The 17,388-nt window shown below is 45.3% G+C and overlaps 1 protein-coding gene across 2 annotated transcripts in view; it reads left to right on the top strand.

The window, feature by feature from the left end:
- Nucleotides 1–11,452, top strand: part of LOC116832777 (dual specificity protein phosphatase 22-A-like) — a 48,484-nt gene extending 37,032 nt beyond the window's left edge. For both annotated transcript variants that reach the window (XM_032793801.2, XM_032793800.2), the window contains exons 7-8: nt 1,005–1,176; nt 7,952–11,452. In XM_032793801.2, the coding sequence (XP_032649692.1) occupies nt 1,005–1,176; nt 7,952–8,158 (379 nt within the window). In that variant the 3' untranslated portion in view covers nt 8,159–11,452. The remainder of the gene's footprint in view (nt 1–1,004; nt 1,177–7,951) is intronic.
- The last annotated feature ends 5,936 nt before the right edge of the window (nt 11,453–17,388 follow it).

The raw sequence follows: 17,388 nt of genomic DNA, 5'->3' as shown, positions 1-17,388 counted from the left end.
AGGCCCCAGTGAAACCAGGGCCTCATTGTGAAGGTGTTGCACAGATACACAAGGAGAGAGAGGCCCTGCCCTGACTGGGACCAGGGTCCCATTGTGCTGAGTTCTGCATGGGCACAAACAGAGAGACAGGCCCTGCCTTGAAGAGCTTGTGGTCTAAATAGACAAGACAGATTAGTGATGGGAAGGGAAATAGATGCCTAGAGATTGGAAGTCTCTTGCCCAAGGTCCCCCAGCAGATCAGCGGTAGAGCTCGGAACAGAATCTATATCTTCTGAGTCCCAGTGCAGTTTCCTATCCACTGGATTAACGATAGCTCTTGAGAGGAAAAGCATTTTCATAGACTCATAGACTTTAAGGTCAGAAGGGACCATTATGATCATCTAGTCTGACCTCCTGCACAATGCAGGCCACAGAATCTCACCCACTCACTCCTGTAACAAACCCCTAACCTATGTCTGAGTTACTGAAGTCCTCAAATTGTGGTTTGAAGACCTCAAGCTGCAGAGAATCCTCCAGCAAGTGACCTGTGCCCAATGCTGCAGAGAAAGGTGAAAAACCTCCAGGGCTTCTGCCAATCTGCCCTGGAGGAAAATTCCTTCCTGACCCCAAATATGGCGATCAGTTAAACCCTAAGTATGTGGGCAAGATTCACCAAGCAGCACCCAGGAAAGAATTCTCTGTAATAACTCAGATCCCACCCCATCTAACATCCCTTCACAGACCATTGGGCATATTTACCTGCTAATAATCAAAGATGAATTGATTGCCAGAATTAGGCTATCCAGGCCCCCTCTGAAACAGGGGACTGGCTTTCCACACACACTTTGTATCGTTCACAGGGTGTTGGTGCAGGGCTGACCGATGCACTCCATGCAGGACGTACTTCTAGCCAGGCAGCTGAATTGGGGTTGCTCCTCCTGTTCACCTGCATGGGGCTCTCCCACCTCCTGAGTGCACCATGTCACCGTGTGCTCTTCTTGTTTTCAATCCTCCTGCTATGGCAGCCTGGCTGGAGTTTCCCGCAGCGCCACCATCCTGGTGGTTTACCTTATGACGGTGACCAACCTCAGCTGGGAGGAGTGTCTGGCTGCCACCAGGGACGTCCGTTCCTATGTCAGTCCCAACTTTGGTTTCCAGCAGCAGCTGCAGGAGTACGAGAGGACTCTGCTCAAGGAGGTACATCCTTTCCTCTCTTTGCTTGTGGGCTGGCATTTACCTATGGGACAAAACAATTGTAGGCTATGACCCTCAGATGTCCCCATTTTACTGGTGTGATGCATTGGTGGCGCGTGATGGGATGTGGTGAGAGTAAGTTGCAATATCATTATGTCTCGGCCTCCAAAATAAATGAAGAACCAAATTTGCAGGGGGTCCCTTGTCTGTGTCAGCAAAAGTCACAGACACATCTGTTAAAATAGGTAACTGATCATGCAAAAATACCAAATGCTTACACAAGTTGAGGGTTGGGCCTGTTTCTTGTTATTTGGCGACTTTGTTTGTTTTATGCATGCATGCAAAAATAAGTACCAAAAAATTTTGTGGGTGAAACTTTGGAACTGTAATTGTCTGATGAACTCTGGTGAGGCTGGCTGGCGAAAAGAAGACACTGCTGAGTAGTCCAGGATGGATGATGAGTGGTGGCTGGGGCCTGAGCAGCAGCAGCCACCCAGAATTAGAAAAGTGGGGAGAGGTGAGGTAATTGCAGGTCAGGATAGTGATGCTTGGATAGTGTGTGTGTCTAAGCAGGGCTTCATTTGACAGCAATCTCCCATGTTCAGCAGCTAAAGGACATAAATGTTATTTAAGAAACCCAACCTCCAATAAACAAAGCAGAGGATCAGGCAAAGGAAAACATGATCACTGGCTGAGCCCGGCCCGGTCCGATCGAAGAGAAGGATTCCTTTTGGCTCGCGTTAGATTAAGTTAAACAAATCCTAGAAGTCCGAAGAGGAGATGTCATGAGTAAAGATGATGACGTCTGCATAGTTCTTCTGCACCTGGAACCACTTTGCGCTCCTCAGCTGGAATGCAGCTCTTTAAAGGCAGAGGCTGAGGATCTGCAGCCAACTCAGTGCAAAGAGGAGTGAGGTTGGCTAACTCTGGCAGTAGCACCTTACCCTCAGAGGAGTCAGGACCTGGCAGGAAAGGGCTGGGATCAGGTAACCAATATTACTCCTCCTCGAACATCTGCTAGCGCCTGCAGGCCAGCAGTGCATGGTGCACCTCTTGGTGTGTCACTTCCATGCATGCTCCCCTCAGCGGCCCCGGCGCCATTCGGCCTGCCTCACTCCCACTCAGGCAAAATGCATCCTGCCAGCATCACCAAGATGCTTCACGTGACGGTCCTTAGTTTTGTGACAGGTTGTAGCTAGGGCGTACTCTGTTACAGTCCAAGCCCAGGGTCTCGAGGCGATTTTTTAATCTTGTCCAAAGGAGCCAGCATGTGACACAGCTCAGAATATCAACAGCTTCCCATTGAGTCCTGGGCTGTGTGGCTCGGTGCTCTGTTACTTCCTTCCTGGGCCTGTTGTTTTGATGGGTGAGCTTAGGTCAGGCCCTTCTGAGCAAAATCCCATGGGGGTGGACTGTTGTGTCACATGATAAGCAGCAGCCTGACAGTCACCAGCCTTTAGAAACTTCTCCAGAAAAATGTCAAATAAATTACAAAATATGCCACACCCTGGAGATTCCCTCTGGGGCTTCCCCCCAGTGAACAGAGCTCGCCCGGACATCAGGCACTCAGCAAGGCTGGATGGAGTCCTAAAAGAGAGGGCCATCAGGACACTGCTGTGATGTAGGCTCCGCTGAACTAAATCACAAGTGTTCAAAAATCAGGGGTCAGCCCCACCTCAAAAATCATAAGATTAGAAAAAAAATCTGTTTTGCATTTCTGTTCTGTGGCTTTTTTGAGTCCTTTGGTCACACTTGGATGCCATAGGTGCTGGAACTAGGGATGTGGGGGTGCTGCTGCACCCCCTGGCTTGCAGTGGTTTCCATTCTATACAGGGTTTACAGTTTGGTTCAATGGCTCTCAGCACTCCCACATTATGAAATTGTTCCAGCACCCCAGCTCAGGTCACATTTTTCAAGCTTTTCTCTGCAAACACGAAAGCTAGAAGTATTTCAAAAAAGAATGCGGAGAGTCTCAATTAATCACATGACTCCAGAAGTTGGGCCTTGAAGACCCCAAAACAATGGCAAGGTTGGAGCCTGTGCTGCTGCGTCTTTCCTATTATTGTTACCTGTGCTAGCTAGATAAGAGCTGCCATGGGTACGCTTACCCATGCTGCAATCACTCCTTGATTTTGTGGTGTAGACATATCCCACTGCATTACACTACCTCTCATCCTATGGGTCCCCCTTGTCTTTTAGACACATGGTGCCTTGTCCTCTGACTGCAGTAACAGATGAGTGGCCAGTTCCCAGGCAGGTGCTGATGTTGATCTGTGCACCAGGGTGTGCAGGAAATATTTGTAAATCCTTTGATTTCCCTTCTGCACCACAAAGCTTCATGACACAGCAGAGTTCCCACTGGCCCAAGGAGCCCCAGACTGGAGAAGGCCCCTGGCAGTTGCTCTGGGATGTGCCACCCATCACACGTTCAGTGGGACAGACCCAGTTGCATCAGGTGATGGAGATAAATTTGGTCCTGAAGCAAGGTCCAGCTGTGAGATGTGAGGGGAAGACTGGCTCTTGCTGGAGGAATTGCTTTTGAACCACACCTATATCTGACTTGATAAACAAATACTTGGCAGCAGCTACAAAGGTCAGTCATGCTGCCCCTCGCTTTCCCCTGTTGGGAAGTCAGAGACAGCTCAGAGGCTGGGTACCCTCGAGCCAGGGTGGAAACTTGGGCTGTCAGGCTGCTGCATGGTGGTGGCATACCCCTTCCCTGCCCCAGATTATTTACCCAGGAGCAGTGACTGGAAATGTACCTCTGGTAGGTGAGCCGCACAATGAGAGACTAGGAACATGCTGCTGTAACATGCACAACAGTCGCTGCCAAAAACAGCTGGGTACGCCCAGCAGCGACCTGCTCTGCAAACTCAGGCCCTGGCCTCGGCGATGCTGAGCACCCCCATCCCCAGTCCTAGCCAAGGGGAGCTGTGAGCGCTCAGCATCTCACAGGGACTAGGCCATCAAAGGGTTAACACTGGCACTGTTTCAGAGCTAAGTTTAAGGCAGAGATGGCTTCTGGCAAGTGAAGATTTCTTTCTGGGAGCTTCCTCTTGGCAGGAAGCAGCCGTGCTGTCTGTTAATGCTGGTCTTCTTGCAATGCATTGTCCTATCCCCCTCTCTAGTCCTCCAGTGACCCATCGACCTGTCCTGCTGTTAGTGAAATGTGCAGATTGCCATGTCAGATAAGCCATGTGTAGTGTGAACTCATGGTGACCTGACCTGAACTGGATGTATAACTAGACTCTTTCCAAGATCTAGTGTCACCAGGACCCATGGAAACCTCGGTGCAGAAAAGCTTGTGCCAAGGACATCAGGCCTGATTCTTCTCTCACAGTGGAGTAGATCAGGATTAACAGAATGGCAGTGCAAAGAGGAGAATGGAGTCCATATTATTTCAGGGCAGTGTTCTCTTTGCACTGAATAAGCAGGCAGGATATCCTGCTTGTTCACATTTTGGGAGGCCAGTTCCCATGAGTTGTTTTCTAGCAAGGAAATTAAGCCTTGCCTTCTGGCCTACGGCCAATATAGCAATGTCTCCACCCTTAACAAAATGTTGAATGTCTTCCTGATTCAAGGCTCTGAGCGCACATTTGATACAGTGGGTTCTGCAGCCTGCAGGCCTGGTAAGTGATTAGATCAGGAATTGCAAAAATCCCCACTGGAAAGCCCCCGGATTTCAGTGGAAGCCACCACCCACTCAAAAGCTTGTGCTATCAGGGAGGGCTCAGCTTGGTGACAACCCTCATTGCTTCAGAGAGCAGAAAGGACACCTAGCAAGGGGTTCCCATGGTCACAGCCAGATGAATGCTGCCAAGGAGTGGCTCTCACGGCTATGGCTCTTCCCAGGTGCTCGCAGTCCTGATTCCACATTTTTTGCTGAAGCAACTAGAATGCTACAAAAATGTAGGATGATTATTCGTACTGTGGTAGCATCTAGAGCAGAGGTCAGCAAACTTTTTGTCCTGAGGGCCATATCTGGGTATGGAAATTGTATGGCAGGTCATGAATGTTCACGAAATTGGGGGCTGGGGTGTGGGAAGGGGTGAGGGCTATGGCTGGGGGTGTGGGTGTCACGGAGTGTGGGGAAGTCAGGGCCCTGCACCCTTCTTCCTGAGATTTACCAGGACTCTTAGCCAGCCAGTAAAACAGAAGCTTTATTAGATGACAAGAACACAGTCTCAAGCGTGTAGGTACAACCAGAACCCCTCAATCAAGTCCTTCTGGGGGTTTAGGGAGCTTAGACCCCAGCTTGGGGTTCCCTGTGTTGCACCCCTCAGCCCAAGACTGACCATAAAACCTCCTCCAGCAGCTCTCTTCCCCCTCCCCCCAGCTTCTCCTCTCCTTTGTTCAGTCTACCAGCCAGAAGGTGTCACTTCTCCCAAACCCCCTCCTGGCTCAGGTTACAGCTCAGGTAGCTTCCTTTTAAGGGAAGTCCCCCATCACCAATGTAACTCCCTTGCAACATTCCCAGGTCAAATCCACCCCGCTTCCTGCTCTGTCACTGGGGTGGGGCCAGAAATGAGAAGTTCAGGGTATGGAAGGGGGCTTCGGGCTAGGGCAGGGGGCTGAGGTGTGTTTGGAGGGTGAGAGCTCCAGCTGGGGGTGCAGGCTCTGGGGTGCAGTAGGAGGCTCTGGGCTGGGACCGAGGGGTTAAGAAGGCAGGATGGGGATCAGGGCTGGGATGCGGGAAGGGGTCAGAAGGGCAGGTTCTGGGCGGCGCTTACCTCAAGCAGCTCCCGAAAGCAACGGCATGTCCCCCCTCTGATTCCTATGCAGAGGTATGGCCAGGCAGTGCTGTGCGCTGCCCCATCCATAGGCACTGCCTCTGCAGCTCCCATTGGCCGCAGTTTCCAGCCAATGGGAGCTGTGGGAGCTGTGCGGAGCTCCGGCACGTGCGGAGCGGGGTGAGCCTCTGACCCCACTCCCTAGCAGGAGCTCGAGGGCCTGATTAAAACGTCTGAAGGGCTGGATGCGGCCCCTGGGCCGTAGTTTGCCCACCCCTGATCTGGAGGCCTGGGCACTGTGCAAAGAGGCAGTCCCTGCCTTGAACAGGTTGGAGCCTGAGGAGTTTATTAGAGTCTATGGGGAACGCAGGAATAGCCATTCCTGCCTGACAGAGCCATACAGACCAATGCTCTATCTAGTCCATTATCCTGTCTCTGACTGTGGCCAGCACCAGCTGTTTCAGAGGAAAGTGCAAGAACCCCTCTAAGTGGACAGATGACCATAAAGTTTGCTGACCTTGCAGAACCCTAAACTGGCCTCTTCCTCCTATCGGTGCCCTCAGGGGTGGACTCCCAGAGCATAGGGCTCTTTCTGACTGCTTCATGTTGCAGCACATTGGGAGGGGTGAGGGGTGTGTGTCACAAAGATTCATATTAGCAATATTTCATATTTTGATCTCAGCCCAAACCCAGCTGACCATAGACATTAGCAGGAACTGGAGACCCTGATGAGAAATCAGAGTGAACAAATATGGTGCAAAACAAAATAGTACGACAGGCAAGAACTGACTTGTGTTGGTGACCCACTGCAGTGACGCGGGTTGTCCCCGAAGTCACCATCAAATAAGAATGTGAGGTGTTTGTTTATGGTAATTCGGCTGCACTAGGAACCGGGGTAACTTCTTGGCAACAAGAAGTAAATAACCCCATTGCATTGTCATGACATAAAGTGGAAACAGGAATGCGAGTGACTGCGGTTACATTTTCCAATGGTGTCACCTTTATGTTTACCAAGCCGGACATCACACTCTGCACAAGAACTTGAGAACATTTGTCTTGCCACTCTTTGCCTGTATAGCACTAGGGGTGGGAAACAGCTTCTGAGACATGGAATATACATCTCTGCTCCTAATGGAACCACTGTTGGCTTAAGAACCTTCTCCTCTGTAGCTCCCACAGCTTGTGTCAGCCTCCCTGTATCCTTCCCACCTTGCTTGCTCATAATCTTCTTTCACCTCTCTTCTGACAACATCTCTCTTCTTCTTCATGTTTTCCACTGTGTATGGCCTTGGGAATGAAGGCTTGAATTTATTCCCCATGCTAAATTTTTGCACTATTGCTTCCTGCAATTTATATCACAGCCCAGAGAGGTAGTGTTAGTCTGTATCCACAAAAACAACAAGGAGCCTCCATGTTTTTTGTTTTTCTATCACAGCCTGTCCATTGTTCATCAGTGCTTAAAATGCTTAGGGATACAGTTTATATGAAGGATGCTACAGAAGAAAAGAAAAGGGGTTGTGGCTTCCCTCATTAACTTAACTACAAGTTTAGTATCTAATCATTATGGGCCCTAGTTCCACAATTGTGCATGTCCAAAAGTGCATGCACAATTGCACACCTAACTAGTAAGTGCAATCACCATCACTGTGTGCACAAACTGGATAACTGCAGGTGCAAATAAGTGCAGTTAATAGTTTGCACATGTACATGCAGCAACTGCAGACACAAATTAGGTGCACAATAGTAGGTGCAAAATTCTGCAAACTGGGCCCTTTAAATGCTGTATGATGATGGACATACAGCAGCATGGTGAGGAACCCTCCTATAAGCTTTTTTTACAGAATTTCATAGAAAGCAAAGATTCACTATAATTGCAATTGCAGTGTGCAATGGGACAATTTAGGATTTCATTCTACATCCCAATAATTCTGGTTGCCTCTTGTATCTGGATCTTTATCTGCAGGTTCTGGTATACGGCTAATGATAAGCAGAGGCATTGTGCACCTTATCAGTGGCCTTCACAACTCATTTTGGTTTTCTTTTGGCAGTACCGAGCCTGGGTTCGACAAGAGTATGGCAAGAACCCATTTAATGACCAAGAAGAGCTGCAGCGCTTAATCACTGAGCAGGAAGAGAAACAGAGAGAACAGCAGCTTGGAAGCAGGGAGAATCACCGGATCAACTCCCCAACACCCAATTACCCACTTCCCTACAATGCCGATGGTACCAGCAGCAACAGATGGATGAACAGATGAAAAAGGACAGCTAATTCCACAGAGATGCTATTGCTGTTGGATGAAGGTCTCTGCATTCATCTTTCAATGAGAATAGCTTTGATGTTTATGGCTAGGGTGGAGAGCAAACTGAATGCCAATTTCCAAAACATGCTATGTCAAGCAATGTTATCTAGTGGTTAGAGCTGAGGATTGCAATCAGGACTCCTGGGTTCTACTCCCAACTTTGCCACTGACTCATAATGTGAATCCAGGCAAATCACTTGATCTCCCCATGCGTCAGTGTAACCATCTATCAGGGGTATCGACTGGTTTCACTTATTAACGTTTGAGGGTGCTTTGAGATCCTCCGATGTAAGATCCTATGGAAGTGAATTTCTTAATGTTACTGAGTTGGGCTGAACCTTTTCCTGTGAAACTTTTAGCACAATTGCACACAAGAAGGGTGAGTGTTCTGCTTTGCCGATGGATCACTTTATGATCCTAGCTTGTTTTGTGGTAGGGCTGCACTGGAATGACAGGCATGCTGTCAGTTCCACATAGAGCCAAATTCATTGCTGGTGTAACCAGGCATCAATCCACTGAAGTCAAGAGTTGCAGCTATTTACTCCATCAGTAGATTTGGCCCGCAACTTGCTTTCAGGGTGTTTAGAAAACAACCAACCACCATGTTTCAGCAAGAGAACGTGTGATAGCTTTTGAAACTCCTTCCTAGGAGCTCTTTCCGCCTGCTGGGACTTCATCTCCTTGGTCTCTGGTTTTCCTATTATTACCGGTGTGATAAATCCCATCATCTCGTCAGTTGTTGGACACTGAGGGCCAATACAGGGCCAAGATCTCTCAAAACGGACACAGCTACTGCTCAGTGCCACTCTCCATTTTACTCCACACACAGCACAGCAGATATATACAGACTTCACTCACTGTCTTAGTCATTGTCAGTTCACATTGACCTTACACTACAGATGTGCCTGTCAGAGCCTGGATGGGGCATCTACCCATCGCAGAAGAAGGAAGCTTGGACTGCAGAGAGCCAGTTAGGGGTAGGGGGAAGGACGTTGGGGGAAGGACATCCACAGCTCTCTGAGGTCCATATCCTGCAATGACAGAACAGTTGCAATCACATTGCTGTCACTTTCTTCAGCAAGCAGACCCATGCCTCTCACAAACATGCCACAGAGTCACAGAAACCGGAGATGGAAAAGCCCATTAGCCCACCTTTTCCACTCCCCCAGCCTTTGCGAATGCACAGTCCCTAATACTTGGTGAAGCCTGTTTTAAATGACTCAGGCAAAGGGCTTCCACCGCTTGCTTGGGGCTGGATTGCACAATCCCTTGGCTTCAGTAGGCCTGCTCGTGTAAGTAAATGCTCACCAGCGTGTGTAAGGGTTGCATAACCCATTGCCTTGGGGAAGAGCCTACTGGTGGACCTTGCAATCAGGAAACTTTTCCTTTTGTCCAGATTACATTTTCTTGTGACCTGTTTCCTCCTATTCCTCCTCACTGGACCACCCCAAAGAAGTGTTTTGTTTCCTGGGTGTCTCCACCCTTCAAATCCATGGCTCAGGATCCCGTGGAAAATTCATGGTCTTGGGCTCCTCACATGTGTCCGATACATGAACTGAGCAAAATCCTTTCTGAGCTGTGCTCTTTTATAACTGTAATTCTGAAGATTTGATCACAAAGGCCAACATCAAATCTAGTCTACAACGAAGGCTCCACACCACATTCTCAGCTGGGGTAACTTGGTGTAGTTTCATTAGCTTCTTTCTCCATAATGTTTGTGTTGCTGTTATTGAACGTTTTGACTCCAATTGCACAACAATGACAATGTGACAAGTAACAGCTCGGGGTGTCTGTGCCATGGTTAATGTGGAATACAGGAAGAGATCAAGGTGTTATCATTTGACTGTCTTGTCTGACATTTAAATAAGATTGGAAAGCAGACAGTTCACTCAAACAAGAAATTGTTGAGCCCCAGAAGGATAAAGCGACATTTCTGGGGGCAGAGTAAGAGAAGCTTGCAGTGTCGCAGGCTGTGCAGCTTTGGGTGTGTGGATGAACAGAGTGCGTCGATAGCAGAAGTCGTCAGCCCAGCAACTCAAAATTCACAGATTTATTTATTTATTTATTTACACACAGTTCAGGCCAGGTTCACATGTACATCAAGACCCCTTTGCACAGCATTGGAAGTGCAAAGGGGCTTTAAAATGAATGGAAATGTAGCAAAGTGGAGGAGATTGGAGTTGGTTCTCACCCCTTTTACATTGCCAAGGTGGTGTGAAGTGGTGATTAGTGTAAATGAGAACCAGGCCCTACACTATTAAAAACTTTTAAAAATCCAGGTGAGAACAATGATCGTATTCAGATTTAGAGGACCTGATCCTCCAGTCCATAATTCAGAAAGATACTTAAGGAGGTGAACTTTTTGTCAACTGCTGCAAATGGAGCATTTTGATTACCACTACAAAAAGCATTTGCTTTCCTGCTGGTTATAGCTCACCTTAACTGATCACTCTCGTTAGAGTGTGTATGGTAACACCCATTGTTTCATTTTCTCTGTGTGTATATCTATCTATCTATCTTCCTACTGTATTTTCCACTGCATGTATCTGATGAAGTGGGCTATAGCCCACGAAAGCTTATGCTCAAATAATTTTGTTAGTCTCTAAAGTGCCACAAGTACTCCTGTTCTTTTTAAAAAGGTGACTAACTTTAAACAACTGAACAATCCCACTGACTTCAATGGACTACTCGTGTTTAAAGTTAGGCATGGGAAAAATGCTTTACTGAGTTGCCACCTGAGAGTTTTCCTGAGTAAGGACTGCAGGATCAGGATAGAAGTACCGTGCAATGTTTATGATGCTAAATAAGATTAAGCAGGAAATAGCATGGAATATTTTATAGAAACCTTGCCCTAAAATGTAATCAGCCCATGCTTATTATTTGTTCTGTTTCATTGCTAAAGACAGGCTACTAGTTTTATGTATTGACTTAAAAACCCAGAAATAATTTCCATCCATCCATCTGTCCAAGAACGTATAGGACCCTCACTATTATAGCATCAGAAATATTTAAACCCTGCGTGACTGATTTTTGTCTTTCACTAAAAAAGTCCTGTAAATAGCCTGCTTGGAATCTCAAAATGATCTGTTATCTGCAATCCGTTTTTAGGCAAAAAAAGTTGTTCAAAATATTTCTAATAATTCAGTTGATCGTTGGTTCTGGATGCTGGAGTGTTTTGAGGTTGACAAAAGGGTAGATGACTTGAGAGATATTTAACTCAACATTAGAATAAAAATGAGCTTTATTATACATTTGGAAATTCCTGTCCTTGGTCTTTTCTGTGGCCTGATTAATTCCTGGCATAACTTCAATGAAATCAGTAGGGTCTGGGTAGGGATTGGGGGCCTAGGCACTATTGTGCTGATGTCATGTCATGTGTATTTTTTCAGAGAACTGTGATCAACATCAACATAATTTTATTTAAAAAGAGCCAGATCATTGTCTTCTGATACAAACTGAGATTCTGGAAAATAAATTGATGGAGTTTTTCTTCCCCTGAAAGCAGGAAAAAGGCCTCTTATCTTCTTGTCTTTCTCCATCCATTACTCTCTAGCATTCAAAATGGGAGCCTGAAAGCCAGCTGAAAACACTAAAAACAAAACCTGCAACATACTCTACCTGGGAATGCACCCTTAGCAATTAGCTAGATAAACCATCATAAATGATCTTAATCAAATGGATTGTGGGGAAGTCAAACTCATAGACATTGCATCTAGTAACTTGGGTAACATCTTAGGAAGCAGAAATGGAGCTTGTGTATAGGAAAAGAGAAGAGAGTTGGTTTCTCTGGTATTAATAGGAAGTTATAGTAGATATGTGATAAGCAGAGATTACATGTGTAATAGGTGTTACAAACTCCCACAGGCAAGGCTGAAGCAAACTGCTAAACCATTGCCATGTTAGCAGGGGTGGCTCCAGGCACCACCACGCCAAGCATGTGCCTGGGGCGGCAAGCCACAGGGGGCACCCTGCCAGTCGCTGTGAGCGGGGTAGGCAGGCTGCCTTCGGTGGCTTGCCTGCAGGAGGTCCACCGGTCCTGTGGTTTCGGCGGCAATTCAGCGGCGGGTATGCCAAAGCCGTGGAACCGGAGGACCTCCCGCAGGCATGCCCCTGAAGGCAGCCTGCCTGCTGTTCTTGGGGTTACAAAATACCTAGAGTCACCCCTGCATGTTAGTCATTTATGTACGGCTGTATTACTGAGCTCTTTTGATAAAGGAATGGTCAGAAGGTCCAAACTATTGTGCGATTCGAAATTCACTTCTCCCTAGACTTACAACAAGGTCTCAGATTTGGTTTAAGGTTTCGACGTCACAGGGTACAAATGATATCCAAGCAGGTATAGTATAATGAAACAACTGTCTCACATTTAAAAAGAACAGCCACTCTCACATACAAGAGTCAAGGGCAGTACTTCTAACCCAGAAGACACATTGTTCAGTGATGTTACTGAAATCTAGGTTCTCGGACTGCTCTGAGTCCAACAACAAACAATAGCCTGCACAATTTATCATGTGTACACAATGCTTTTTTGCCTAGGTAAAAGGATACCAAGTCAGTCCAAGCCTTAGCTACTCATCTGCCAGGATCCAGTGCACTGAACGGGTCACAAATCAGAATTTGTGTGTGTGTGTGCGCGCACGTGCACGTAAAGTTTTACATAATAGCGTTAGTGGATCTAATACTTCTTTCTAGAAAGAATTTTCCAAAGCAAAGCAGCCTGGAGTATCTCTATAATCTGGAGTTTGCAGTGGTGATCCCAGGATATGAGAGAGGAAAGGTGGTTGAGGTAATATCTTTTATTGCACTGACTCTCAACCTTTCCAGACTACTGTTCCCCTTTCAGGAGTCTGATTTGTCTTGTCTACCCCCAAGTTTCACCTCACTTAAAAACGACTTGCTTACCTAATCAGACATACAAATACAAAATGTGTATGTTCTCATGTACACCAGTAGTTGGGGTTGGTCCTGCTTTGACCAGGGGGTTGGACTAGATCACCTGAGGTCCCTTCCAACCCTGATATTCTATGATTTTATGATTCTAAAAGTGTCACAGCACACTGTTACTGAAAAATTGCTTACTTTCTCATTTTTACCTTGTAATTATAAAATAAATCAATTGGAATATAAAACTTGTACTTACAGGTCAGTATATAGTATATGGAACAGTATGAACAAGCCGTCGTATGAAATTTTTGTTTATACCGGCTTTGCTAGTGTTTTTTATGTAGCTTGTTGTAAAACTAGGCAACTATCTCGATGAGTTGATGTACCCCCTGGAAGACCTCTGCGTATCCCTGGTTGAGGACTGCTGCTTTATTGGACTCACTTCTGTTGGTGAAAGAGACGAACTTTCAAGCTTCACGGAGCTCTTGTTCAGGTCTGGGAAAGAAGTGCTTTGTGGAGCTCGAAAGCTTCTCTCTTTCACCAACAGAAGGGGGTCCAGTAAAAGAGATGACCTTGCCCACCTTCTATCTGTGATCTGGTTGCAGTCAGTAGGTGTCACTGTAAACATAAGGAGAATTGGATGCAGGCCCATGGCCTGGCAATTTTGAGAATGAACACTATGTGCCTGATTTGTCAGAAGCACCGAGCACCCACAATTGTAGCGGAAGTTTGATATCTGTGGATGCTTCAGCACTTCTGAAAATCGAGATCTATGGGACTGATCCAGTGAGGTGCTGTGCACTCTCTACTTCCATTTACTTCTATGGGCATCAAAGGTGCTCACCATCTTTCGGGGTCCTTATGTTGCTTAACTGTTGTCACACACACACAGTCCTGGCAGCAAATGGCTGACTCCCCATCCGCTGAGGCATTCCACCATTCAATAATTTTTATAATGCAGAATTCACAATTTTTCAGAATTCACAAGTTGTCCGTAGGCAGCTTTCCCAAATCATCACAACTGTCTTATTTCTGTACGTTTATTTTCTTTATTCCGTGTGTGGTGTCTGTTGCATATTTGGAAGTCATTCGATATCAATAAAGGTCCGGCACTGATATGTTATTCTCATATGGGGAAACAGGTCTCTCAAAATAAATACTTGGCAGTTCCGTTTGCACAATAACTGGTTTAGCTAGTTTTGTACAGTCGTTGCCAGCTGCTGATGGGAATGATTTGGAGTATTTCTCAAGTACATGCGTTTTGGTTTCAGACACAATGAGCTTCAAATGTTAATGTGTAGATATGGCAATATAAGCAACTGTTACTGGAAAGGAACTGCGTGGACTGAGATTTTGAGAAACCTCCAAGGAATCTTCAGGGAGGTTCTTATTCGACAGCTAGTAGCCCTGTAACTTCTTTCTAGACTCACCATTCACTTATTACTACCTCAATTAGGTCACCACTACAGTTTAAAGCGCCTGATTCTGATCTCGCTTATTCTGGGTTTTGTGCTTGTGTAATTCCATTGAGTTCAGTGGAGTTACTCCTGATTTACACCAGTGTGAGAGCAGAATTTAATTGTGGGTCTATTTCTGTTTGTCTTCTCTTTTAGATTGTCATTGTAAGGTCTTTGGGGCGAGGACTAAAAGATGGTCCTCGCCCCAAAGACCTTACAATGACAATCTAGTATAGTGGGTTTGGGACTCCTAGATGCCACTGTCATACAAAAAACAATAACAAAGTTCTGTTATTATTAAGAAAAATGTAGAGTGATCTATGAAAGATCTCTATTGCTTAGTGACGATTTGAATGGCAATCTGTTCATATGGCTCACTAATGCTTTGGGCCCAAATTCAGACATAATGTGAATCAGTGCAACTTCTTCGGGCCTGTTTCTGATCTCACTTACATAGGTGTGTTATACATGTAAACCCATTGACTTCAGACATGTCACTTCTGATTTCCATGGGTGTGCATGAGATCATGACAACAGAAACAGGCCACTGGCTTCAATGGAATTCCTTAGGCATACAGCAGGATTGGATGTTGTCATCATTCCAGAGGTTCACGGTCTGTGTTGGACATGGGATAGATGGACAGATAGATTTGGTAAAACAAAGCTCATTTTACAAGGTAACAAAATGTTGCTTTTTTTTTTTTTTTGGAAAAAGAATTGTATATTTATACTCTTCTATGTTTGCAAAGTATATGCAGCCTAAGGGCCCAATCCTGAGTGATGGTGTTTGCCTCTTGTCCAAGTTGTTGAACATCTCATCGTCCAAGGAAGTCAAAGGGACTATTTGTGAGTATGTGTTTGCAGAATCAGGCACCAAATGAACAAATGCTTTCCCATTAAATTAAAAACAATCCCCAAATCTGCCAGAGGATATGGATTATGCTTCAAGTGTGGGTATTTAAAAAATACTTTAAAGATTAGGGCTGTGATTTAGGTCATAAATTAAAACAGTGTTTCTGTAATTTAGATCCTAATTTTTATTATATTGTTTATGTGTATAGCTCCATACACTCCCTTTGTGGATAGCAATGTCATCTCTCAGTGTTAGCCACAGTGAGATGTACACATATTTCTTCTTCTAAAAAGCAGGTACATACCAGTAATCTGTGTGTAGTGTGTAGGCCCCTCTTTTTGTCCTATGATTGCAGAGGTGTTAATGAGACACTCTACCTTGAATAGTTTCTTATAATATGTGCTCACTACCTATGCTAAACAATCTGTCCCACCTAGCATTGTGCTGTGATGCTGGAAGTGCCTGTCCCAGACCTGAAGAAGAGCTCTGTGTGGCTTGAAAGCTTGTCTCTTTCACCAACAGAAGTTGGTCCAATCAAAGATATTAACTCACCCATCTTCTCTCTCTGTATTTAATTTGGCAGCCCTAAACACAAATATCTAAAATCATCAGGAAGCAGAAGTCCTGTTGTCTCTGTTATCACAACTAATCTACTTGGGGAATATTTTGGCACATTTCTGTGCCAGATAAAACATGGAAAGGCACTATTCAGTTTAATAAATAATTTTCTGTTCAGATCTACAGGTGCAATGGAGACCAAAGTAAAAACACTGGCAAAACAGTCACAAAATGACATTTTCCCTGCTTAATTTATTTTTCCAAATCGTAAATTATAGGTTTGCATTTCAGGTCATCTTACTCCTGAGAATCCTTTTCAGACATAGGCTGGCCTTACCCTGTGCAGTGCTGAATACCCGCAGCTTCTAGTGACTTTAATCAAAATTGTATTTTATAGAATCAGGTCCTTAATCCCTAAATGTTATAGAACAGTGATACTCAGGCTGTAAGTAGTTCATGAATGGGTCTCCTGGGGCTCTATGCGGCACCTGATATTAAAACATGATGTAATTTAATTATTAACCAATCAGGATGCTTTTATTGTTATTAACCAATTAAGTTATTAACTTGCAGTAACAATGAATTCACTCTACTGTGGCTTTTTTGGGTAATGTTGATCACTAATGGCTCCTGAACCTCCTAAGTCTGATATCAGTTTTAGACTCTCCAGCTTATGTAAAAGAAACTGGCTCCAGTGAATCTTGGTTTTACAAAATCAGTGCTTCTTTCTTTTTACTTTACAACCAGCAAGCAATTCCAGTGTTTCCAAAGTATCCATTAATAGTAAGCTACACCTCCAGCTGTATACATTATCCACCTATCAGTGTACAGCTATTTTACAAATACTGGATACACTTATTTACATGCTGATAATCTCTTTGAATTATATTTTCCTTGTGCCAGTAATGCAATAATTATAGGAAAGACAATAAAGCTGGTGAAAAGATATCTAAGATAGGTGCCTTATTCCTACACTGAATATAATAAATGCCCTAGAGGTTCTACAGCTTCAGTATTCCTCTGGAAATGCTGTGCAACTTTAGTATTTTAATAGTGCCCATTAACCGGAAATTAGGGAGGTATTGGGTCATGTGAAGTCCATTTTCCAGTCAATGTACGATCACTTGCTACAGCATGTCACTCTGTGATTTGTTTGGTTTAAGTTTTAGGTGATTCACGCAGTGGAGCTTCCGATCTTGTCTCTTGGGATAGCGTTGCACTCTAAAATTGTCCCAGTGCTGCTGGAGCGACACAGAACAAATATCTGTGTTATTAGATCACTCCATTTACTCTCTCGTTTCTCTTCCTACATGGTAACCTGCCGCGCGGGTGATGGCTCTGGGTGTTCCACCTTTCCCATCTCATTGTTTGCACTGGGGTCAGCAAATGTGAGGTGCTGAGTGAGTTAACTGTGCGACTGAGCTGTAATTTAG

This window comes from Chelonoidis abingdonii, chromosome 19, assembly GCF_003597395.2.
Source record: "Chelonoidis abingdonii isolate Lonesome George chromosome 19, CheloAbing_2.0, whole genome shotgun sequence".
NCBI lineage: Eukaryota > Metazoa > Chordata > Testudines > Testudinidae > Chelonoidis > Chelonoidis abingdonii.
Note: the sequence above shows the minus strand (reverse complement) of the source record. Positions and strands in the feature narration are given on the sequence as shown.